General features: G+C 39.3%; 1 protein-coding gene across 3 annotated transcripts in view; it reads left to right on the plus strand.

Annotated features, from left to right (window-relative positions):
- Positions 1–399: 399 nt before the first annotated feature.
- The window catches only part of tnn (tenascin N), a 32,697-nt gene continuing 6,000 nt past the window's right edge, over positions 400–27,096 (plus strand). Inside the window, exons 1-12 of one of the 3 annotated variants that reach the window (XM_034234588.1) lie at positions 400–529; positions 6,385–6,582; positions 7,054–7,254; positions 7,597–7,971; positions 11,410–11,543; positions 11,653–11,782; positions 13,288–13,470; positions 13,774–13,863; positions 20,064–20,327; positions 22,661–22,924; positions 23,653–23,916; positions 25,465–25,728. In XM_034234588.1, the coding sequence (XP_034090479.1) occupies positions 6,387–6,582; positions 7,054–7,254; positions 7,597–7,971; positions 11,410–11,543; positions 11,653–11,782; positions 13,288–13,470; positions 13,774–13,863; positions 20,064–20,327; positions 22,661–22,924; positions 23,653–23,916; positions 25,465–25,728 (2,365 nt within the window). In that variant the 5' untranslated portion in view covers positions 400–529; positions 6,385–6,386. The remainder of the gene's footprint in view (positions 530–6,384; positions 6,583–7,053; positions 7,255–7,596; positions 7,972–11,409; positions 11,544–11,652; positions 11,783–13,287; positions 13,471–13,773; positions 13,864–20,063; positions 20,328–22,660; positions 22,925–23,652; positions 23,917–25,464; positions 25,729–27,096) is intronic. The other 2 variants (XM_034234589.1, XM_034234590.1) reach the window with 2 other exon arrangements.

Here is a 27,096-nt window from a genome sequence, read left to right on the forward strand (position 1 = left end):
TTGGCTTCCATCTTGCTCCCTTGAATCCAACTTTGAATGTTGAAGTCCCACTCCTCCTGCTAAAGTGATTCATATCAACCTCCCCTGCTACAGTAACCAAACGCATACAAGCAGGGGAAACGATTAAAATAAATGATTAAAATAAATGATTAAAATAGACTAAGGTGTTGATATGATGAATGAGCAAGGTAAGAGGCATGATTAACCCACAGGGGGGGAAAGTATTAAGAGCTGCTCATTATCTGTGCTCCTCCTCCTATTCCTCTCCCTTTTCTTCAATCACTTGAGGAGAGGAGACCCTCCCAAACTAACTACCCATTGGCCTATAGGCATTAGGGACAGCTTTTAGCAATTGAAGAGGGAGGGAGGGAGAGAGCAAAAGTCAGTGGCAGTGTGGAGGTTTTTGAATCATTGGCCCAGGGCTGTCAACAGGTGGCAGAGGGAGAGGCTTTGTGACGCTCAGTCCTTCAGATAAAAGGGGAGAAAGGAAGAGAGTAAAGGAGGAGAAAGTTAAAGAAAACTCTCAAGGGTAAGGCAACATTTTCATATTAGCCTTCTCTGTCATTCATATTGATTTAAGCATGCGACTTAATGTCTGTCCTCAATATGTGTTTTTTTTGGTAAGGGATTTAGTTTAGTGGCAATTGTGAGTCTCATTAACCTGTAGGTGTGTTTCTGGTTCAGACTAAATCGTTTTAATATAGATGATTACATTTAGCTATTTACTATCACCAGAAAAAAATATGCTGTTAATTTAAAGTTGTTATTTTTGTTATGCTCTTGGACAATTCTACATCATCCCAAAGGGCTCCATTATGCGTTTAACCTTTTGGTTCTCTATCTTACTATATATCAAAGTTATTGTTAGTGTTGTTTTCCACATTCTCAACTACATGGATATTGAATTGGAGTTGAAACAAGCTATTTTTCAGCTTTTCTTCCTCTCCCATCTCCAGTTCTTCTTCTCCATCCATCTAAACTCTCCAGTTGTCTCACCTCTTTTTCTACATCTACCAGTCTATAATCAGATGGATGGTAGGACTTCGGTTAAACAGTCCACATGCAGCCTTTCATGTGAACCTTGCCTAAAGTTGCATGGCATTTTACAGTTTAACTTGACACCTGGAATTTATGAAGTGTCCCTCGACCGAAGCGGTTCCTCTGTTAGTTTGTTTTGCATGGCAACAAGAAAGTAGTGGAAATCTTGGTCAGTGATGAATATTGATGTGATGGAGTTTGGCACACTGATATGAAGTATGAGCATTAAAGTGTTGTGAAGTTGTTCAGACTTGTCTTTCTGCATTTATAAAATCCAATGAAAGTGCTGTATAATGTCCTGAGGAGGAAAGTAGAGCTGATTTGCTGAAGTACAAATGTGTGGTACTTATACTTAATGATTTATTTCATTCTACTATCCAAATACTGTTCGAAAATGTTGTTACCAGTTACTTTAAAAATGAAAATGTTATCTAAAACAAATAACTATTACGTAAAAAATATGCATTGTTATACATTTAACTATCTAACATTATAAAACAATTACATTTAGCTTAACCTGCACATTAAAGCACTACCTGTTAATGCATTAGTAATACATCTTACAAAAAGCATCCAGTTTTATAATAATATTAAACTGAACATTTTCCCTATAGGTAACATTTTTAAGGCAAGAATTTTGTTGACGTATAATGGAATATTTCCATAATATGGTATTGTTACTTTAACTTAATGAATGACGTGTTTTCTGACCAAATAATGTATAAAGATAAAGACATTCCAAATTATTTAAATAAATATGTTATTTTAGTTTAGATACTCTAAAAAATGTTTTACATTTTGATCAGTTAAAACGTAGTTTGAGCTTTTGTAAATGTTTAAACAATTGAAAAAATCAGAGTTTTTCCCTTCAGAGCTGCTGTAAGCCTTTATTTCTGCAAATAATATACCCAAGTTATTATTTATGTTTTGTAAATCTATTTCCCCATTGTTGTAGATAATCCTAAATTATATGTCAACATAGCTGCCAGCACTAATTTTCTTCTGTGATAATAACACAATAACTATGTGCAGGGGTGATAGATATTCTCACAGGGCTGTCGATCCAGTAGATTTACTTTTAATGCTACTGTGCTGGCTCAGGGGATACACAGAAGCCCTCAGAAAAATGAGCTACAGATGTGGGCCCTCAGCCATGCAAAACGATAGAAAGAGGGACGCATGCAGGAGGGAGAAAGAGAGAGAGAGAGAGAGAGAGAGAGAGAGAGATAGAGAGAGAGAGAGAGAGAGAGAGAGAGAGAGAGAGAGAGAGAGAGAGAGAGAGGAGAGAGAGAGAGAGAGAGAGAGAGAGAGAGACCCACACTCTAAAAAAGTGTTCATATTGCATAACGTGACTGCTTTCATGAAAGCCTCACAACTCCAGTTTCTTTCATTAACTTTCACTGATTGAAAATGGCCCCTGGGCACATGAAAGCTACTCAAAACACACTTTTATTATTTCAAAAACGTATCTCTTTCAAAACTTAGACTTAGGTTTTATTAATGCTCGGGTTATGTTATTTTTCTTTCTGCTCAGTTGGATAGGTTTTCATCTGACTGCCCCACTAAGAGGATTGAATCCTCAATGTTTCTGATGAAGCCAAGGCCTTATCAAGGGCTACTTGTGGCCAGTAAGGCAGCGGGACGCTGACAGTATCGTGAAGATATGAGTTTTGCTCTCAGACGATAATTGCTTTCAGCTTCGTTTTATTCATTTCCTCCTTTCTGTCTGCAAGCTGTGGAGAGGAAAGGAAGGGAAAAGGAATGTCTACAAGTTTGTGACCGCACATAAATGCAGAACCTAGGCTTTTGGTTTGGTCTAATGAGACTGGTCTTGAGTTGAGACCTGGCCAAACAGTCTCCCTTCTGTCTGAAGCTTAATGGCTCTTTAGAGAGGATAGGGTATTTTGCATATCTCTTTTTGTGTGTATCTGTATTTTTCTAAAGCTGTTCATTTATGTTTCACCTGTTGTCCTCCACTCCATATCCCTGTTTATCTCAACCCAATGCGCATTCACTGTTTTCAAAACTCTAAAGGGAATATCTAGTTTTCTAGAAACACAAATACAGCTTGACACAAGCCTTCACTGAAAGGAGTCTGTGGATCCAGACAGCATTGTCTCCTGGTGATTAAAGTGCTGTTGTTACAATACATGTAGACGCAATCCCCCTTGTCTCTGTAAGCTATAAATAACATACACAGTGTCAGAGTCCCACGCACGTCTTTCTTCCATATAAAAGAGTGAATACACATCACAGGTAGTGAACACACATTTTACAGGCCCATTGACATAGCTTTGCTTTGACTTGGAGAAGTTATTGTCAGGAAGGAATTTTTAACTGGACATATTGAATTTTACTTGATGGTTTGAAAGTCAGGCTGAAATGCTATCTGGACGGCTGTGTGCTGAGTGAGAGCGTCCAGCGGACTGAAGCAATTCTGTCTTCCTGTTTCGCGTATTGATTTACAGTGACTCATGACAGTCAACTACTTTTAGATCATGAACTGTGAATTTGATGCCAAACCTGAGTTCAACATCTTTTTGTTACTGGTGGATTGGAGAATACCCAGTATGTGCTCCATCCATCCAGTATTTTATTATTTCATGTAAAACCCATACTCTACAAGAGGATATAACTATTCAATCGATTCCACCGATCCATCCGTCCATCCATCCATCCAACAGACCAATTATTTTTCTACTTAATCGTCCAGCAAACCCTCCATATCTCTCTGGCAGTAACTCTCAAATGTGACTGGCCCACCTTCTTCTCTATTCCCCCATTTCCTCTCTCCATTAATCCCTCCATCCATCTCTCTTTCCCTACACCGGGACTACACCGGGACATTCTTAGTACTCAGTAGTGGCCGTCTGCTATGCTTGGAAGGTCACAGTGCTGTCTCTTCCAAAAGAAATAAGGAAAGGGTCTGAAAATGGCAAGCATCAAATAAAAACCTTGACAGGGAGCTATAAACATGCTTGTTAAGCATCTCTATGCACCAGTTCTCAGTGCCATTCCACATGGCTAACGTGGCAAGACCAACGGTTCCCAACCTGTGGGCCGCGACCCCCTAGTGGTCCGCGAAGGCATTGCAAGTGGGCCGCCAAATTATTATTATTTATTTATTTAATTTACATTTTAAATGTTGTACAGGCTAAAGACACAAACATGGACATAACAATAACATATAGGAGATGACATTCCCAGTTGAAAAAGGTTGGGAACCGCTGTGCTAGACTGTCACTGACTCAAACACACTCTCTTCATCATTCCCTCTCCTACCTATTCACTCTCTCTCAGTCACTAAATCTCTCTCAATCTATGTGTTTTTCCTTCTCTTAATATCTCTTTTACCTCATCGCCAGTTTACCCTCCAAAGTCTTGGCCATTGATAAAACATCCACTAAAGATGTGGCCCTCACATTGGGTCATAAAAGTAATTTCCCAGTGATGTCATAGCTTGAATTTCTTGCACAGGCACCAGTCTCTAACCTCAACTTTTTGACCAGCAGCAATAAAATAAAATAGAATAACCTAACAAGTTCAGCTGTATTGCATTTTGAGACATAAAAAGAAAAGGTCATGGTAACTACATGTCTATTTAAAAGACTGGATACTTTTTAAACAGAACTACTTGAGTTACAACCTGTGTCAATCATCAGAGGAAGGATTTATGCAGTAAACCAAAGATTATTTTACTAAAAACAAATTGAGTCCAATTGAATAAGTGAACTTTCCATCTCTTACATATTCAAAGGTTCAGGTTTTCTCAACCACTCAGAGTCTTACTTAATCTGATAATGGTATCATTGGAAGATTGGCAGGATTTAGATCTACTTGTTGACATTTACATTTTCTGGCAAAGCTTCCCAGTGTCTTGGGGGAATTGTAGGATCTGTTTCTCTCTCTGCTCATTTATACTTTTCCATCTGTTTTAGTCTTTGATGCTCAAGTTTAGCTAATTTAGCTAAATTACTTAAATATTTTATAGTTCCCACTAAATCATTCTTAGCTCAAAATAACAATGATATTTGTAATCACAATGTCATGCTTGTAAAGTCTGGGGTAACACTTTTCTGTCTCTCTTTCCTATTGCTGTCTTTTTTGGTTATACAGTATGTGTGTATTGTTTCAACTCTTGGGTTTTGCAGAGCATGCATATTCCATTGAATAATCCTGTATCATTTGAAACAAATCCAACGTATTTATGTAAGCTTGAAAGATATAATATAGCAGTGTGGTTTTCTAGCTGTCAAACAACACAGCAGGACCCACAACATTTTATTACTGGGCTTTCTTTTACTGTCACTCATTAGAGGGTTTGTGTTTCCATAGACCACACACACTCAGCAAAGTTAGATCAAAAGTTTATTCTGCAGCAATTCAAACTTTTACATCAGAGTGTTAAATAAAGATCAAAGTCCTTAAAAATATACTATTTTGAAACCTGTAATTTTGCTTTCCAGGAAGGCATATTGGTGCTGCTAGGTTTTAGGTTCACATGACATCACTGTCATTAGACACAATGACATCATCACTGAGGGCACGTTTCTGAGGCTCTGCAACGCCTGAGTGAGCGCAATTTATAGTTTGGAGCAAATCTCTGAGCGATCTTTGGCAAAGTGATGACTGCTCACTGACTGCTGCCATGCTGTGGAATGAGGGGCAGAACACACACACACACACACACACACACACACACACACACACACACACACACACACACACACACACACACACACACACACACACACACACACACACACACACACACACACACACACACACACACACACACACACACACACACACACACACACCACAGTGACACAATGGTTCAGCTTGCCTGAAATTAAATATATATCAGCATGCCTCACTAAATGTAATATAACTTCTGCATTGTAGAGATAGTATTTAAGTCCTCCGCTCTCCAAACACCGTCTGGAAGGCACAAATGTGACCCTCTTTCAACCCGTAGACTCAGATTCAAACAGCTGTAATGACTAACATCTACAGTTTCAGAAGTCTATGCCATAGATCCAATCTCTTTGAGGCCTATGAACTTGCTGGAAAAAACAGATGTGATATATATTTCATAATTGTATCAAGAATTGTGTTAGGTCCCAATGTTTGAGAATCTTATGTGGTTGAATTCAGCAGTGAGGAGTTTAGTTTTCATTCTATTGTTGTTTCTGTTTTGTAATGTAAGACAACAGAACACCTATGCATTACAAAGAGGTTCCCTAATGGATGGTACCCATATCATTTCTCTTGTAGAATGCAACAACAAAATAATAGATAGATGTGAAAAACTAACATTTTGAATGCTCTTATCTCGTCCTCTAGCCATGACTTCCAGTCTCCTGTGGCGGGCCCTGTGCCTGCTGGTGACGCTCTGCACTGTGTCACACTTCAGCTCCGCCACTCACCACCCTGGTCCCTCAGCTCCAGAGCAGGGGGTCACCTTCAGCCACGTCTATAAAATTGACATCCCTGGGACTTCCAGTTGTAAACTTGAGAGCCTGCCAGCCCAGGACAAAACAGGTCATAAACAATAATAAGAATTAGAGCGAGAAAGTATGCAACTGAGAATAATTACTGAAAGAACATGAGTGGTGTATGAGTGTGTATGCAGAAAGCTAAGTGAATTGGATGAAAGTCTGTAAACAACAAGAGCTGAAGAAACTGTTTTTGTAAGAAATATGATAAGAACCTAAACCCTTTCAACACAAGGATATGGATTTCATTGGGAAACAATATGTTTTATTTTTGTAATTTTATATAGGTCAGACTACCCGCATTATTGTACCTCACACTTAGGTGGAAATTACGTAAAAGTTTAGGTTAACCTTTTTAGGTATCTTTTTGTCCACTTTCATTGTTGTCAGTAGCACATGATGGCTATATAGATATTTAATCCAGAAATGGATATTATGCTAAATAAACCGTATCATTGTGTGTGAGGATTGTGACCAAAAGTAGTATCTGAAGTATTGAATATATGTCCGTCTGTAGGTCTGCAGACTGAGACCACTTCTAATGGGGAGAACGACATCACCTTCAGACACAACATCAGGCTGCAGACACCAAAGTGTGACTGTGAGGATTCTGAAAGCTTCAAGTCACTTTTGTACAGAGTCAATGGGCTGGAGGAAGAAGTCACCTACCTAAAGACCGCCTGTACCCAGGGATGTTGTGGAGGTGGTGGAGCTGCAGGTAAGCAGTGCCACATCCATAGACTGTATACAAAAGGTCCACAGCCGATACATATTGACCCACAAGCTATAGTCTATGGAGGAATAAGTATACTCACTACCTTAAGTAAAAGTACCATTACCATATAGAAATAAGTACATTCCTGCATTCAAGATTTTACATTAGTAATACTGCGAGTTGTTTAGGCCTACATAGTTCTTAGGAGGATCTGATTTGTTGATTGTTGTCAGGATGTAAAATATTTTTCAACAAATGTAACAAAAAGCTTTAAGTACAGTTCTTGAGGATAAATGTAGCGTACTTAGATGTATACTTTTTTGTATCACTCTTCTCTTTCTCAAGGAGTGGGCACAAGCTGTAGTGGGCATGGTACCTACCAACCGGAGACCTGCAGCTGCCTCTGTAACCCAGGATGGGAAGGCCCAGACTGCTCCGTGTCCTCCTGCCCTGACGAGTGCAATGACAACGGTCGATGTGTGGATGGGAAGTGTGTGTGCCTTCAGGACTACACAGGCGAGGACTGTAGCCAGCTGATATGTCCAGACGATTGCAACGACAAAGGGCAATGTGTGGATGGCAAATGTGTGTGTTTCCCACACTTCACCGGCGAGGATTGCAGCGTCCAGAAGTGTCCCAACGACTGCATTGGTAACGGCCAGTGTGTGGATGGCCAGTGCATATGTGAAGAAGGCTTTTATGGCGAAGACTGCTCATTAGGTAAGCTATTAAAATGCCTAGCAACACAAATGCTTTAAGGCCGTGAGTACGTTTGTGAGCTAGTTAACATTGCCGTGGTGAAGTTAGATTTAGATTTGATATTCAAAAGACTTTTACTCAGAACCTATCAGTGTTTCAAGGTAATTCGTACCTGTTTTGTTCTATGTCCCATAGCAATGAATTGCATCTGAGTAAGCATGTTCCACTATAACCTTTTTTCTGGGTGATTTATATATGTAGGGTGTAGTTTAATGACCCAGGTTTTGATCGGTTTCTCTTCTGAGGATTAGCATTCACACCTCGTCTTTTTATTTAGTCACCACTATGGCTCTGCTGACATTAAGCTGTGAATGTTAACTGCCATCTTATGGAAAACACAGATGCTACAAGGAGCTCTGGGACCATAAAAAATACAAGACTTGCTCTTAAAGCCCAGTTCACCTTCAGATCATTTCCTTCCTATATCATTTAACGAAAACTTTTAGTAGGACACTGAATACATGTATAGTACTATAGGACTAAGAGCAATCAATTCATGCTTATTTCAATGTATCTGCTTTATTCTGTGTAATTCATGCTGCACTATCCTTGGTTATTCAACTGCAAAAGGTATTTTTCTTTAAAATAACATTTCTAATGAAAAGCAAAAGGGTACTAATACCTTGATAATGGCTGTGTATCACAGTAAGCCATGGCAGTGTGACAGTGAGCTAGCATAAACTATACCAGGGCCTTAAAACCAAAGTAGCTAAATGGGACTCATCGAACATTTATTATATTTTTTTCATCCGTTTTTATCATGTGACATGTAGAACGTGTCACCCTGCAACGCTGAATTTGAACTCTCCTGTACCAATGACATGGGTTGCTACTGTTTTCTCCACCAACTCTCTCTTGTCTTATGAGGCTTTTGATTCCGTTGACTGTTCAAATATATAATCATATATAACTTGTTGAGCTCCCTTAAGAGCGGTCTTCTTAGCCACATTTCTGTCCTACTTAATTTGTAATAAATGGTGACCTAAACTAAAGTAAGTCATTATGACGGCCACGGTGACCTAGTTGTGGGGAATTTAAAGCATCTCCCCAACAGTTATTTCAGATAGAGCAGCTGATGGGGCCTTTCCAGTGGGCTGACCCTGTGACCACTGACAGCTATGGCCTCTAGACAACATATGACATGAGGTCACAATTTGTATTGTACTACCGCTGTAAAATAGGAACACCCATCAGTCTTTCTTGACTGCCACCTTGCTGTGACCCCCATGAAGAATGATCACCTTTCCTTAACGCACTGTTTACCAAAACGCTATTACTGTACTGCCTCAGGTGCAGTGTGCGAAATTGCATTTTATGGCAATTTAAGGCCAGGCAAGCAGAAAGGTGCACAGCAGCAGCCAGGTCAGTTCAATCTGCTCAGTTCATTCTGTGACAGCCATTTCTAAAGATCTCTTGAAGAATCAGCCTCAGGTGTTTAGCTCAAAATGTAGCTTTTTTAAGTGTTCATCTCTGGGATTGGAAACTTTTGGTAATGTGTCTATGGCGTTTTATCCTCTTCATTTAACTCGGAGCACATACTTTAAGCAGGAGATTTTAATGTAAACTACACGTGGATTTACCACAAGAAAAGCTCAACAACCAATTTCAGTTCCTGAACCACATTCTTCGTGTTAGCCGCCAGGTCAGCTATGTCAAACTCTTCATGGTGATTTAGTTTTCGTCAAGCTGTATTTCGCTCAGCAAAGGCAGGCTCATGTGTAGGTGATGTTGAATGGAGTCCAACATTAATAATGGCCCCGTGTGAGAGGAAAAGTCAGGGAGGAAGAGAAAGTGGGTGGTAATAAAAAAATAGTGTTGTTTTTAGCTTATGTAATAATAGTGGTAATACGCCACAGGAAAAGAAGAGACATTCTTTGTTTTATTTGGCTACTTGCCATTTTAACACCAGGATGATGGATGTCAATCTGCTCCATGGGTGAGGACATGACTTTTGAAGTGTGGATTGAAAAATACTTAACCTCCGGTAAAGCAGCGGTAGTTCCTTGCCATCAATGTTAATATAGCTTCAACATTATATATTTTTCTCGCCACAATTGAAGGCAGATGCAGGTTTAGATAATCAGTGGTGATCTAACAATGAAAATATTAGTTTTTGTAGCTAAAACTCTATCCATCACACTAGAGTTGAAAAGTGGAAAGTATAGCAACTTCCTCCAATGACATAATCTTGACACAAAGCGGTTGAGATTATCAGCGCTTTGAGTCAAGTGAAGAGAGTACATTCTGTAGAGCTATTTCAACACAATGCAGATGCTTTGGATTTACGATTCTTACAGTGGCTCCTTTGACTGTCTCAAAAAAAAGAGATTAAAGGCAACATAATGTACCCTTTGAGTTATGTCCTCAACTCAAAACCATATTTGGCAAAATTCTGTGGATAAAGGAAGTTTCTCAGAGAAGTGTCAAATATTTAAAAACAGAAGCAAAAGGTAATAGTACACAAAGTTCTAGTTGAGTGAACTCCTATTTCATTTGTCCCGAACAATATTGACAGTGATACTTCCTTAGTGCTCACTTGTTGCAGATTGATAGCCTTTTCGCAATCTTGATATGTTCATTTTGCCTCCCCAGCTGTTCTTAAATATTATTCTAGTGTAAAACCTGTTGATAGTCAAGTCTAGAGTAGCGACAGGGGGATATTAACTGCTACTAGATGGAAAGGATTGCTACGTTTGAGAAAAAAAAACATTTGACTTCCTGACTTTGCTTTTGGAATGGCATTTGAACTTGATGTGAAATCCTTCCCTGCCAAAGTTATGGTTGCTTCCTTCAACACTCATTCACTTGTTTGTGGAAAGCTTCACTCCCAAACTCTTCTGACTCGATGTCTCCTGTTTTTGGCAGCTTTTTAAAAAAAAAAAAAAATCCGAAAAATGCATTGCTTGTTTCTGGTTCATGATTTCTTGCTTTAATTATCATTTTATGGATTTAAATGTGTATGTAAAGCATGCACTGTCTAACCAGTGAATATGGATCCAATTGTGACCAGAAACCAAATAGTTGTTTATGAGATATTTTACCTATAATATTTATTAAGCAGGTTGTAGATGTTGAGATTAAATAAAGTTGTAGTTTGATAAATAGATATGGGGATTTATATCTCGTACTGTTTAAAATAAATATGAATTAAAACTAAAACATAATTATGTTTGCTTGCAATTGCATTATAGCCTTTTTTCGCCACTTTTTCTCATACTGATTTGATATGATAAAATAAATTGACTTCAGGTGTTATAGAGAACATTACAGAAGAGAAAAGGTTTACAGTGAAGCAGTCAAAGATGTGATCAAAGTGATAGAACAGTGCATTAAAATGTGGTACCTCTGTTAATCCTTTTCTCTCTGTGTCCTTTCTCTTTCTGTGTCTCCCTCTGTCAGTCCTCGGCCCTCAGGGTCTGCGGCTGGTCCAGCTGACAGACGTCTCTCTCCTGGTTGAGTGGGAGTCAGTTCGCGGGGCAGAGTATTACATTCTGACATATCATCCCAAAGATGATGAGAGTGCCCTGAAGCAAGTATGTTGTTTCTTTCTTTATCTGTGTAGCTTTGTCAAATAAATGCAGTAGCATCTAACCATATGTTCTTGCTTTTATAACACCTTTGCTTCAACCCACTGTATCTTAGGTTAAGGTTCCCAACACAGAGAACTCCCACCTTATTACAGGGTTGAGTCCTGGGGTCACTTACATTGTCCAAGTTTATGCCGTCATCAAAGAAATCCAAAGTGAAGCAGACAAGGTCGAGGCTACCACAGGTAAGCACAGTACAGTGGAGTACATCTGAAAAACAACATTGGCGCCTTAAAATGGCTTTTGATTAAATGAGCATGACACAGATTGAGATCCATGACTGATGAAGTAGAACAGGGCTGGATGCAGCATGTTGCCCTTTAAATGTGTCTGTGGCGTAGCATTAAAGTCATACAGTATTTGACCCATTACAAACTGATGTGCCAGGGTAGATTAAGATTTTCTAGAGTTACACGGCAAGACAGTCTGTTCCCTTTATGCTAAACAACTTGCAGTGATTTGTGCAAGATGTGAAGTTTCTTGTATTTAAACCTACCGTAAATGTGTTTCACAGAAATGTTTTGCTGGAAAGCAATGGACAAGCTAAAGCCTGTCATTACAAAGTGTTTCATTAAGCATTGGTTTGTTCATCATTAAATGTAAAGGTAATTACAAGGAAATGGCTACACAGATGTGTTTAATGGAAATCGGACATGATCACAGATGTGCTGGAGACAGATGTGAAGAGCAACAGTTTACTAGACCGGATTGGTGGGCAGACAGATGGACAGAGGGAGAGATTGAGTTTGACTCTGATGTGTGGTTAGCCTGGTTAGCCATTAAAAAAAAAGAACTCACAGAGCACGGCATTCCCAAATGGGCATGAGAAAACACGACCTCATCTGGCTTATGGTTCTGTGAGTACACAGCATGAGGCAGACTGGTTCCATAGTTTTCAACTTCAAACGATGGTCTACTTCAAAAGAAGGTTTAAGTGAATGTTTTTCTTTTCCCAATAGCTGGCATCAAAATAAAAATGTTTACCCTTTTCATTTGGTTCAATTTTTTGTCACTTTGTTCTGTCTATTTTCACCATATGCTATGATTTTGACATCCCTCCTGGGTATGTTAATAGCATAAATAGAACCTTTGTTTTCCAGATATATTTATCTAATGGCATATGTGTGAAAAAGCCTTTAATGCTCCTAATCTTTTGAAAATACCCCGGTCTAAGAATGGTACAGTTAGTATAGTACGTCTGAGTCACAGTATCATAGAGGAGGGTATTGTGTACATCATGTACAATGAGCATTACTAACATACTTTTTTTTATAATTCAGAATGTCTCCGGTTCAACATTATATAAATGTGCTAGTATTTGATTATTCATACAGAGACTACAGTGTGCACTTTTCATGCCATTAAGGGCAGACACTGTCCACAGAATTCTGTAGGACAAGGTGTGATTTATTTTATATAGCCATGTACAAATGTTCTAATATCACGTTTTGTTATTACATTTTCCTGATGGCAAAAGATCCTGAATGGCTCTCTCCTTAGAAAGGTCTCATTTCAGGGTAACTCTTTTACCCTGAAATGAGACTGAGATTCATCATCTTGCTCAAGGACATGGGAGTATAGTAAAGCAGATGCTTGTGATTACAGGGGTTTTAATTTAAGCTTTCCAGTGTAAGGTTCACGTCTGAACTCCCTGTTCCACCTTTCTGTCCAACACTCATATCCTTCTCAGATGTCTCCACTGTTGATGGTATCAGAGTTCTTGGCCAGACAGAAGTCTCCATCAAGGTGGACTGGAAGAACCCGCGTTCTGAGGTGGATCACTTCAGGCTCACACACATCAACCCAGCAGGACAGGAGGAGGAGCTGAACGTCAAGAGGAGCCAAGAGGCGCGCACCAAACACACTATTGTCGGTAAGTGTTGTAACAGACAGATAAACAAGTTTGAACACAAGACTTAAGTCTCTAGGGTTGGCTAGCTGGATGTTATTAAAGAAAGATCTGCCCTAAAGGAAGGGAGGCTGTGCATTAGCTATGTTTGCCCCAAAATTAGATGATCATTTACCTCTCAATATTCTCCTATCATCCTATGCAGAAATATGAAAGCAATGTATACTCTAACTGATATTTTTACCCTTTTAATGATGCAGTTCCTTTTTGTCTGTTTTGTTTTCTTTAGTGTTTGCATCTACCCTAAAACAAAATGTCTTCCTGCAGGTCTGTTTCCAGGAACAGAGTACCAGATATCAGTGCAGGCCATCAAAGGAACCTCTGAGGGAAAACCTTCCTCCATCACGGGAGCCACAGGTCAGTGTCAACACATCGCCCTCCATGATCCATTTACCCTAATCTGTTACTGAGTGCAAATGATGTATGTAAATGATCAGTAAGCACAACATGGGATCAATTGTCTACTGCTGAATGGAAATTGCAGGGATTTGTGTTAATGCTTACTGTACACCAAGTGTCTGAATTGGATGACACTTAAAATGATGGATCAGCCACTTGTGGAACTGAAACACATTAAAGAAAAAGTGAGGACATCCATATTCCACTTCTGCATTAGGCGAAGCCTCAAATACAGCTCTTAGTTCTTGTCAATTGGCAATTCACTAGTGGTTTGAAAGTAATAGGAAAAATAGGAAAAACACATAATCTGTCATTCAAAATGCTGAAATGCGATATGACACAACCTGGTATTACCATTGATGCACAGCCAATGATAATGACGTAATGATGACAGCAAGCAAGAAGCGTGATCTTGGGTTAATGACGGAGGGCAAGAATTTACAACCTCATAATCTGGACAGGTCTTAATGGCTGTGGTGAGCCTAACACCAAGACGAAACATGAGATCAACGATGTTACGACTACCCTGATGTTCCTGGTTTGAAGGTCCATCATTTACAGATTCCATATGGTAATGTTGGATTTTAGCGGTAAGGCATTACGTTTGATGCCTTTAGTTTAGTGTTTGGTTTTTCAGGACATGTGGAAGAATTCATTTTACAGCTTTACTTTAACAGCTGGTCCTGTCATTCAGTTTTTCTATGGATATTGTTTAGGTGACAATACAATTGTCCATAATGGCACAACAGGTTTTCAGTTTCTCACAATATTCTGCTCAATATTTTTTACTTTTTTGAAACGTTTTCTTACTCTTTTTCCCTCCTTCTCCGTTCTCATTCACTTTCAGAGCTTACTCGGTTCAAAAGCAGTCTCCAGGTCGATGGCTCTTCGGTTTTTAGACCCTAAGGCAGCCAATTTAATGTTTTTTAGTCATCAGAGCTAGCTTGGTATTTTCAAGACTCACCTTGCTCTTTTGCAGCCAGCCAGGTAGTCAAGGGCCCCTGTCACTGCTAATCTTTCAATGTGTGAGTGTGCTACCTACTTGTGTCGTAAGTGTGTGTGTGTGTGTGTGTGTGTGTGTGTGTGTGTGTGTGTGTGTGTGTGTGTGTGTGTGTGTGTGTGTGTGTGTGTGTGTGTGTGTGTGTGTGTGTGTGTGTGTGTGTGTGTGTGTGTGTTAATCTACACCAGACAGAGAGAGGCTTGTCTCCACTCCAGTAGCTACAATCCCTCATTTTAGCTGTTGCATGAAAAGGCTTAGAGGTGATTGAGGAGGATAGGCCTCAGCTCTGCTTGCCAGCGAGGATGCGCTGGTTTCAGGAACCACACTCACCTATGTATTTCCCCGAACATGCTGTTTGCCATGGGCCAGTGTGGTTGGATTCAAGGAGAGATAAAAGGAAGATGAGGAATGTAAAAATAGCAAAAAGCAGTTCAGTAAAGAAGACAGTAAATGAGTTACAGCAAGAAATGATGGTATTTTTTAGTCTTGCTCTTGGTTAATCAAGAGCAAGACTAAGACAGGATATGAAAATGAATGAGGCCCAGAGAGACGATTTTAGTGACATTATATAGCAAAGCATAATGCATTAATGTGTAGCTACTGTTATTAAATGACTGAGCTTTTGTCGAAAGAGGATATAACTGTGACTACTGTGGAAAGTATTTTCTATATCTTCTCTATGTCTTCCATTCTTTCTCCCTTTTATTTCCTTTATCTGCCTGTTTAAGTCTTTTCGGACTTTCCTTCTCCTAAAACGTAATAAATAACCACTTAAATGTATTTAATGTGACAATGTGGAAATGCACTTATGTTGTTTCTCCAAATGACAAAGTTATTTGAAACCTGAACACATGTTATATTTACAACGCTATTAAGGGTGCTCATTATGGCCTTGGTATCGTGAATTGTTTCTAGTAAGGGAATGGCTCTACATTAAATATTTACGGCTTGCCTGATTCACATATGTGCATCTAATGTGGTTGTATAAATGATCCTCTCCTCTTTACTGCCACCAGTAAAGGAGAACCCCAGAGTCAAACTTGAAACACACATCTCACACTCACTAACCTGCCAAAAGTTCACAAGGCGTAAAACACAACATACCACGGCTGCTACTGCTGATTCTGATTCAATAAAGTAGCCACCAAGGCACATATAACCAAAAGCAGATGGACTCGGCTTTAGGCGAGAGGAATGTTTGTCTTTATGTTATCAGGCCATATTAAAGAAACCCATGTGGCCCAATGGGATTCACAAGTCTGCTCAGACTGGGTATGTTATGATATTAACCCGGTTAGTCTGCTCAGACTTGTCTATCAGCATTTTCTCTGTACAGTAAAAGAAAATGTGAGAAGAGACATTTGATGGAGATAATAAACTACAGTATGACCCTTTTTGGTTGTTTAATTATATTGGCGTTAAAAGAGACAGCTCTATTGGCCTGTTCGTGTGTGTATGTAGCAACGGGGGCCCGGGGACACAAGGCCAAGGCACATCAGATATACTGTTCTCTTTTATTGGAGGATTAAATGCAATTTCTGCATTTATTTATGGTTACTGTAATACAGCTCATTGGTATTGATATATTAATACATTTAGGTAATTAGACAGCAAGTACATCTGCATTTGAAAAAAACCCTCTAATGATGAAAAACGAATGGTGTAATTTCTCAAAACTGTGAAAATGGCATGCCTATGGTACTTCTACCTCTAGATGTGGTGAAATAAACAGATCAGTTCTGTCAAAAATAATGATTAGCTACTTATAGTACAAATAAATTGTTGTACAACCATGAAAAGCATGTGGATCACCACCATCAGCACCATCAAAACATAAGTAACACCTGAAATACTGTGGTGTCTAAAATAATGGCACCTATTGACTCATAATTTCCTCTTGGCGACATCCGCCGACCCACATGGCTCTAAAGTACGGTGAGGCTGTAAATGATGAAAGACAGCCTGTTACTGCGCCTTGTGGTCAATGCCTCTGCTGAACATGTCATAATGGATAAGCTGTTTTCCAAATCACCAAAGCCACAGCTCGTGTTCTGCAGCCCGGTAGCCACTGTCGCTGCGCAGCTAGTGAAGTACCACGTCTGGAGAAACTCAATCCATCACACACTGTTCTAGAGCAAATGCAAGTAGAAAGCAGCTGTGCTTGGAAAAAGATCTACAGCAATAGCATATAGAATATATACATTTTTAGTCAATTTATTGAACATGTCAGAAACAAAACATACAACAATAATAATAATATATATATATATTTTCTTTTTTTTCTCACTCATAATAATAATTATAACAAAGTGCAAAAATAAATAAAATAAATAAATACATTCTCAAATAGTCTCTGTCATGTTCAACAGGGGCAAGAAGAAGCTTAAAAAACTGTTCTGGTCCTACCCCCTCTAGCGTACATTTTTCGTCATCAGCGACATGTTTGTCTTGTTAATTTATTTGTTTGTTTGTTTTTTACAAAACTTTGTTTTCACAACAAAGAGGCACATTTTTACTTTGAAGGAGAACAAGGCATTATGTACACACTTTATTTAGATGGTTACTTAAACATCTAATTTAAGTTAATTTGTAGAGACGGATAAAACGCAAAAGAACACTATATCTTCAGTTTATCATTCATTAAACTAACTTTTATTGAATAAGATTACATCTGTTGCATCGCTTTGGTTTTAAAGTTACAAAATAAAAAGCAGAGTTCATTCTCTTCTGACTTACTGCAGAAAATCAGTGTTTGTGGTACAAATGTTACAATATATCAATGGTTGTCAAAGAGGTCTGCTGTTTTCAGTGTTGTGTTTCCTTCACTGTGGATTATAGCCAGAAAGCTCTGTTGGATGTCTGGCTGTATAGAAAAACAGTACCACGATAGAGGTTGGAGGCAATACTTTATGGTGATTAAACTTTTTCTTTTGGACATATGTCCAAAAGAAAAAGCACATGGCACATGAAGTGGCTAGGTTTTGCCCTACCTCACCCAACAACTTTCCTATTGGACTGTGCATGTGCATTTCTTTCTAACCTACTGCTAGTGCCACTGAAATTACATTTCTACTAGAATGTGTGAAAACTACTTTGCAGTTTCTGCCAAAATTACAACATGCCAATAAAATCTGCCTGGTGGCCTATGCTCCTGTTTGTGTTTCATACTCACAGTTCTGGTGTGTGAAATTACGAGGTGTAATAGTAAAAAGCACACAGTCTGTGTAAACATTCAGCCGGCCACAAATGTGTATATTATAACAATATACAGACAGCATTGAAGTCCAATGAAAATAAGATGAAAAGGAGTGCGTTCTACCGATCCAGCACTTGGTCACATGACATGGAAGCTATTGAAACAAAACACAACTTTTTAAGAAGTTCCTCAATAAAATATTCGTATAAAACGGAAAATGTGTGATCGCAACAGACCAAAAAACATGTGATGGATGTTAGATTGATTTAGAACACGTTATTAAAGTATAGTATATACAATAAACTAAACATTTAGATGGATGCCTAATATGCTTGGCAATTTGCACATGTAGTTTCAGGCGCTTGCTGAGCACCATTGGTAGCACTCAAGGTGCTTTGACTACTGATTGACCTCTCATTTTCTTGGCCTTGCGGGAAAACCCTAATAAAATGGAGCTATTATAAATTCTTTCTGTGGTTAAGCTCATGACAAACTGTCAAGCAGTGCAGCCACAAGCATGGAAAAGTGACAACGGGAGAAGAGAGACAGAGAGGGGTTATAGAGTTAGACAGCTGCGTGGTTCCTTCCTTCTCCTGGAAGCATCATCAATCAATTATCATGATGCAGACTGCGCACTGACACAAGACTGACCTCCACTGAGCCGCTGCCGCAGAGGAATCATCCTAAATGATGATTGCTTTTACATTTCCCTTCACTTCCTCTGTGTCTCTCTTTCTATGCCTCTGTGACTCTTTTATTTGCTGTCTCCTTCCCTTTCTTTGCTGCTCTCTCACTTTGCTTTCATCGACATTCCCTCGGCAGACCATCCACCACCAACTGCTCCGTCTGTGCACCCATATGTCTCCTGTGATAACTGGAGCTTACTGACTTTGGTAACAGAGGCTCTCCAGTGTCATCCCTCTGCAGCTCATGCTGTGGAGCTCAATGATCAGGACCAAACCATGGGTTGTGTGTTAGTAATGTTCTCCACAGAGCTCTTTCTCTGAGACGTTGGGTCCTTTGTCGTTCACAGTAGCTATACAAAAACAGTAGATGGATAACAGACTTACTGTACTTACTTAAAAAAGAAAACAGCAATCAGTAAAATATATTCGTGTTTTATAGTTCATTCTTGACAAACAATGCTGATTCTCTATTGAACTCACATCACTTCCAAACACAGCAATTTAATTATATTCATACTCTACATTAAACAATTCTCATCCTGCCCCATGCTACAGTTGAGACTGTCCTCTGAAGAAATGTCTTGAGTCTTTCAGCTCACAACATATGTTTATGTTTAGTTGACAAAGCCCTCTGGTGACTGTAGTTGTTATAAGGGAAGCAAAGGAGGAAGTCAGGTGATGTTGTTGTTGAGCCGCAGAGGGAGGACGGAAGGGCCAACAACTTTAGACTCCATCACGGGAGACCGCTCTTCGTTTCAGCCAGTATCAAGGTTTCTTTTTAAAGCTTGATCACGATTGTTCCCAAACTTTAATCCCATTTTTATTATTGTAAAATTCATTTTATCAGTCCCCTAAATGTGAAGGCAGAATGTGAAGACTTTTCCAAAAGAAGAAGACTAGAAAAGCAACTCCTCTAAACAGGGTAGAAAAAAACAAATAAAGAGCGACAAAAGGCCAAGAAGACAAAGCTCAAGATTCCCCCTAAACTGGGTGGGTCCAACTTAGCAGAACCTATTCGTTTGTAATGATGATGATGAGTAGGTCATAATAAGTCATCTTTACTTAAATTACTTTTTTTCGTTGGTCCAGGAAACACAAATATCCAGTCCATAGCGACTGCCCTCATTAGCAAAACGCTAACATCAATTATTTGTTAAAATGAGTAAAATGTGAAGTTTCTACAGTTTCCACTTCCAATTTGAATGGACTAGATAGAAGGATTGATGAAGAACAATCACTTTTTTTTGTTACTTTTCATTTTCTTCTTCTTCTTCAGACATTGATTCTCCTACTAACTTGGTCACCACTGAAGAAACAGAGGACACGGCAATAGTGTCATGGGATCGTGTCCAGGCAGAAATCGAGGGCTACATGTTGAGCTACACCTCTGCTGATGGCTCCAGCAGCGACATCCCTGTAGGACGTGAGAGCACTTCGTACAGGCTGGTCGGCTTGAAGCCTGGAGTTCTCCACACCGTCTACATCTGGGCCTTCAAGGGAGACAAAGTCAGCAAGAAGAGTTCAACAGAAGCTGAGACAGGTAAACTTTGAATGATACCTTGGTTCATGTGTTTCCAAAATCAATCCATATAACGTTTATATAAATGTTCAACACATACGTTAAAAGCAACCCGGTATCACGGCAAGACGTGAACATGTGACGATTTACCATGCTGGGAGACGTGAAGATGTCACGATTTCGTCCCTTCAAACGTGACAGTTACACGGTATTGTTAACCCATGTTAACCAGTGGAGAAATACCCGGAAATGCCAAGCAAATGCTACCCCGACGGTCGGTTGTTATTGTCAATATTAATATAATAATGATTTATTTTTTAATAGTCACACTCGATTACGCCAATTTTCTTGTTGCCCCAGCTGGTCGACACCTCTTTTAGCAGAAACAAATCGATGTTAATCCATGCGTGTGGATGTGGAATTAACGGACGTGACGTTGTGCGATTGCGTTGCCAGGCAACAGCTTCGGTTCATGTTCATGTGCAAACTCTTCAACTACAACCGTAGCTATATTTAAAAGCATGTTAGAAGGCCTCACGAAATACTTTAATGTAAATTTAAATTTAAATGTGAAGGAATGTGTGTATAACAAAATACATCCGTCATAAACGAAACCGGAAACAGAGGTAGGCAAGATCCTCAGCGATTGGATGGTTTAGCCGCAATGCACGCTGGGATTTGGTGTTTATGCGATGTGAAATCCGAAAACATTTTTACAAATAACAAATAATAAAATTCAATAACGTGCTTAGTATTATTTTATTTTTCAAAAATGTTTTCGAATTTCCGGTTTCGTTTATGACGGATGTATTTTGTTATACACACATTCCTTCACATTTAAATGTCTGTATGGGAAGCTCAAACAGCTCTTATATGCAATTCACCAATCACTTCACCTTGATCTTCTTTCTGTAGATTTTCAGATTATTATTTTCCAAATTAGCACTTAGCACACTGACCCCTCTTAGCTAATGTGCCAAGGACATCTTGAATTTACCTGAAAAAGGCTATTAAACATAATTAGGCTTGACACCTCATTTAATGTAGGTTAAGTTTACCAGGGGGCTGAATGTCTTAGAGAAGTTTAAGTGAATTTTGCTATGTTAACAAAGCCAGGAATGTTGTTTCTCCCGTGTCTCCTGTCTCTTGATCTGTGCTGTTTTGAATGTTAGCAGCTGTTAGTGTCTGTTTGCCTTTTTGTCTCTGAAGAAAGGCAGAGGAAACACGATTTTGATTACTGAAATGTAATCAAAATCACAAAAATGTAATGTCTTTCGAAGATGCTCTAGAAATTGAAAACGTTTAGGACTCTTAGCCTTTAAGCAGTAAAGAAAAGAGAAAGAGTCAAATATATTCCTCGCATTTGTATTGTTTTGATTGTTTAATGCCAATATTATAAATGTTTCTCAGGGATTAAGAAGGAGAGCAGCTAAATGTAAATCTCCCAGCTCAAACCACTCTAATTGTTATGAATATGTTTATAATTTGTAACATTTTGAGTTCCGACTTTTCACTCTTGCCCTGCTGCAGGTTTATGATTTTTGGCAAGGCCACAATTGCTCTGGCCACATGGGGAATATCAACTCCTTTGAGTTGCTGTGTTTGTTGAACATATCGGATGTATCTTTCCATATTTTTCTGTTTTGTACACATCTTCATTTTTTTCCATTAAGGGTTCAGCTTTCAGGTTCTTCCTGGTTACTTTTGATGAGGGAAGCAGACATGTTAGCTTCAATAAGCTCACTCATACATCAACCAGCAGGAGTGCTCAAGGAAGCAAATATCTGAAGTGGCTTGAAACTCACTTTGCTCCTGATGATGTTAGCAATTGTAACCCCCTATTGATTTATAAAATGGAAAACATGTGGAAGAGTAACTATTATTATAAGGAGTACAAATGGCTTTGGAAAAGCAACATCAATGGTTCAGGTTTTTCTTATCTTTAACAACGTTCTGTCACCATCTTTTGTTTGCAATATTAGTTTGCATGTTCTTTAATTAACGTATATTTATAATAGCTCTGCTTACATAACAATGAGATGTGATGTCAAACTTGGATTCAGGACCTCAAACTAAAAAAATGGTCACATATATTTCTTAGGGAAAAAATAGTCATTAATTATTCTAAAACATTTTTCATATTCTTGATAAGAAAACCATTTGTTTTGATTGAAGAACCCAAAAAAGACCATCAGACACCTCCAAACACATTTATCCAAGTTTGATGTTTCTACCCTCTAACCAAGTAGCTGAATGTTATGTATAAGAGGTAGCTGTGTTTATTTGTTGTTATGTTTGCACTTGATATATTGTTGTTATTTCGTAGTCTGAACTAACCATAACTCCCCATGTAGAGCTGGATGCCCCTACTAACTTCTTGGCCCGAGATGAAACTGAGTCCAGCTTCAGGGTGTCCTGGGATCACACCAAGGCCGAAGTCGATGGCTACATGCTAAGCTACAGCTCCTCTGAGGGCTTGAGTGAGGAAATCCCTGTCGGGTCTGAGAGTACTTCCTACGTGCTGACTGGCCTCAGACCTGGGGTCCTCTACACTGTCAACATCTGGGCCATCAAGGGGAGCAAACCCAGCAGGAAGATATCCACACAAGCGGAGACAGGTCTCAAAGACTTTCTGTTTGAATTCAAATAACTTACCTATCTGATTAGCTATTGTCTAAAATGTGGGATTAAATGCTCATATACATGAAATAGTATGTTGAGGACCCTTCAAACAATGTCAAAGAGACTTCTTTTTTTTTCTAGACCTGGTTGTTGAATATAATTTTCAACCAATGTGTAATTAGGCCGATCCCAACTCCCTTACCTTTGCCCTACCTCAAGTTTTGGAGTGCCACAGACAGTAGGGGTTGGATTATTTACCTAAGAAATTTGACACCACTCCTTACGACATCATTACATCATTAGCTGATAAAATAGGTAACTATTTAAATATTTGTTTAAAAAAGGACATACAAATAACATTACCTCACACTCTCAAATCAGGGAATTTTCATTGATGAACACAATTTGGGATCTGCATCTGAAAGCGCCTCGTTTGGTGGGCTGGATGACCACAACCTGTTGATCCCCTAAGCAAGGAAACAGGACATTGTAGCCTGCTTGGCGGCTTGCGAAACGGAGGAGTGGTCCAAATGAGGAAGGCCTTAGTCTGTTACATAGTCCACAACTCTATATTTAAACTACAAGCTATCGGCAAAAGGGGAATCCGAGTCCAGCTTTAGTTTTTCATGAAACCAGCGGGTCTTGGAATACCTTATGGACTGGTCTTGAGTCTTTAGTTTGCATCTGTAGTACAATAACCACCTCCTCTAACATCTTCTTCTAGACCTGGATGCTCCTGCTAACCTCTTAGCCCGAGATGAGACAGAGTCCAGCTTCAGCGTGTCATGGGATCCAGTCCAGGCAGAAATTGAAGGCTACATCCTCACCTACAGCTCCTCTGAGGGCTCTAGTGAGGAAATCCCAGTCGGGTCTGACAGCAGCTCTTACAGGCTGACTGGCCTGAGGCCTTGTGTCCTCTACACTGTCTACATCTGGGCCATCAAGGGGAGCAAAGCCAGCAAGAAAACCTCAACGCAAGCTCAGACAGGTCTCAAATCTACCATTTTCTTTCATATTGACCACTTAAAGCCATGCCTACATTTAAACTGAACTACTTAACACACTTATTTTTTGTGGGACTGTTTATTTTGTATTCTTCATATTTTATACAGTTATTTAGACAAAAAAACTCTATTTTAAAACCCAAAAGAAAAAAAAAGTTCCACATATGGTAGACTAATCGGTTTAAGGAAGTTTCAAATGAATTCACCCGTCACTCCATCCATCTACTTGCCAGTTTATTGTGCGTTTCACAGCGAGCAAAGCAGAACAGACGTCCTTTTTCCTCAATAATTTACTCCAGTTCTTCCTGAATAGTCTTGTGCCAGCTCAGAGGTGTAATCCATTATTTCCAAGTGATCTTCACACCTCTACCTGCTTCTCTCGAAGAACCTCATCAGTCTCTTATATCCAACAATGTGATCATTTCAGTTACATCTGCCAATGTTTGTGACCACGGATGAAGGAATGGCTGAAGATTGACTATTTGGCACTGGTGTCTACTAGAATTCACTCATATGTTGTCTACGTTGCTGCACCCAATCCCTCTTACGCTTTTGTCTTTCTCTTAAGTCCTTACTCTTGTGTAAAAACCCAATTTATCTGGATATTTTGTGAAGCTGTCTGCACATCTTTTCCAGAGAAGGACAACTTAAAGCGTCAAGGGACTTCTTTCCGAGTTTGACAGCCTATTTCACTCCTGTTGTGGACCACCGTCTTTCTAAGGGTGTCCCAATGACCATCACTCTACACCTTCTAACTACAGCTTTTCACAGCTGCTTGTATGATAGGGAAATGAAACAGAGTCCATTGTGTGAAGAACCTATGATTGGATAGAAAAACATTTGGTTTGGAGTTGGGAATTAAAATAATCTGGCCAGCAATACCAGGCCTTTTTAGCTAACTCAAAGGGCCAAATGTTGTGACCAATCAAAGTGTTCCTCCTTTCAACATCAGGTGCACCAGAGTCCAGGATGGATACATTTATGCTTTTTTTCTCACAATCACCATTTTCCCAGCCCTTACACTTTGGCTACCAGGTATTGCCTGAAACCTTCAACATTTCTGGATGAGCTGCAAAGTTCATTCGACCATAGGGGCTCTCATATAGAAGTTTTTTCTTAGCTCTTGCTATAACCGTGACTCCATATGCAGAACTTGGAGCTCCAACTAAATCTTGGACCATCATCAGAATGTTCTGAGACACAATGCAGTCAAAAATGAATAAACACTCTGATGTAAGCTCAAGCATAGAGAAACCTCTGTGATCCTATGCTGACTCTGACAAGCTTACTGCCTCTTCTTTTCTAATGTCACATCATTTGGGCAGTGAGGAAGATTTCAATCTCATATATGTAGAGGGTATCTTATTTGTTTTACGATGTAATATATGAAAGTACACATTATTGTTCTCCTTGAAATTACCACTATACAACTAATGTTTGTTAGCAAATGCATGCCAGAAGATTTCATTACAATGCATCTTGTAGTTTGCATCTGTAGTATAATAACCACCTCCACTAACATCTTCCTCTAGACCTGGATGCTCCTGCTAACCTCTTAGCCCGAGATGAGACAGAGTCCAGCTTCAGCGTGTCATGGGATCCAGTCCAGGCAGAAATTGATGGCTACATCCTCACCTACAGCTCCTCTGAGGGCTCTAGTGAGGAAATCCCAGTCGGGTCTGACAGCAGCTCTTACAGGCTGACTGGCCTGAGGCCTGGTGTCCTCTACACTGTCTACATCTGGGCCATCAAGGGGAGCAAAGCCAGCAGCAAGATTTTAACCAAAGCTGAGACAGGTTAATACTCTACCAATAGGCAGGATTTATTTTGGTTACAACAAAGCCCTCCTCTATCTTGAAATATCAATCTATCTTAAAATAATGTGGACACATCCTGGAGTGTTTTAAATATATTTTTTATAAATACTAAAAAACGGTGGAACGCCAACAAACACAAATGTTTAAAAAACTGCTGTGAAAAAACAGATATTGCTCTCGGCCAGATACGAATTTATTGTTGGTCTGCTGCTTGTGGCCTTTAGTTTAATGATGTTGATTCCATTTTAGCAGTAACAAGTCCCCGTCTTGGATCAGCATTATGTACACATAAAGGAAAGTTGTAGCTTTCATCCCAATAGAGTGATTTTAATTTAAGAGGAAAACAGCATTACATTGGGTTATGGATTGCTGCATACTGTTTGATGTGGCATTACTGGATACACTGGTATTCACAGGGGTCAAGGGTTAGTTATCAGAGGTCAGTGAATGCATCCTGGGACAGAGAATCACCTGTGGGGCTTACATCATTTGTGAGACATATACACCTAGATGAACTGCTTAATATGTCAACCCCAAAGCTAAGCTAAACTATAATAATCTACCACATTGTGTTGATGCCTGCTAAACCAAATTAACTGAACATTGCTGTATTATTTATTCAATATTAATAATGTTTTTTTGATTAATGCTACATTAAACAGCAATACATAATTTCTTACCCCCTGAGAAGTTTAATTTATTGAACTGTAGATTTCTTACAAATACCAAAACAGTTGACACTTAACTTTAAAACTATGAGGGGGAAACAAAAACTCATCCTGTGGCTGGAAATGTGTCCGGGAGGCCGAGGCCAGGTCACTGGGAATGTCTGGTATCTTAGTGAGGGGTAAAAATAGCAGTGGCCGCACATGGTGAACGGGTTACAACAACAGTATCTTTGTGTGAGCCAGATGATCTGTAAAATCACCTGGGAGCTTTAAGTGAAAGCGGCAACTTTTTCAATTAGGCAGAAAAGGGCCACGTTTTGGATTATTAACTTGTCTCGTCGTAACTCATTCAGAAACGTTTTAGTGGCTACAGACCAACACCGTGCTGGGTTCAGATAGGAAAGCCATTGTGTCACAAGATATCATCTGGGACCCATAAAAGCATGTGTTATTCCATTTGTGATTTTATTGGACCTAGAAACAGGCACTATTAATCTGTCAGTTTAGACTGTCTTAAACCAACATCTGTGTGTTTCACAGCATTGCTTTTAAAAAATGATGTCACCAATGGCACCCCTAAATCTGTCACTGTTAACACCTTTCTGCCATTACAATTTCATTACATGAAAAGACTGAGAATTGGAGGGTTTCTGAATATAATATATTATTGTATGAGTTT

The sequence above is a fragment of the Gymnodraco acuticeps genome, unplaced genomic scaffold, assembly GCF_902827175.1.
Source record: "Gymnodraco acuticeps unplaced genomic scaffold, fGymAcu1.1, whole genome shotgun sequence".
Lineage (NCBI taxonomy): Eukaryota > Metazoa > Chordata > Actinopteri > Perciformes > Bathydraconidae > Gymnodraco > Gymnodraco acuticeps.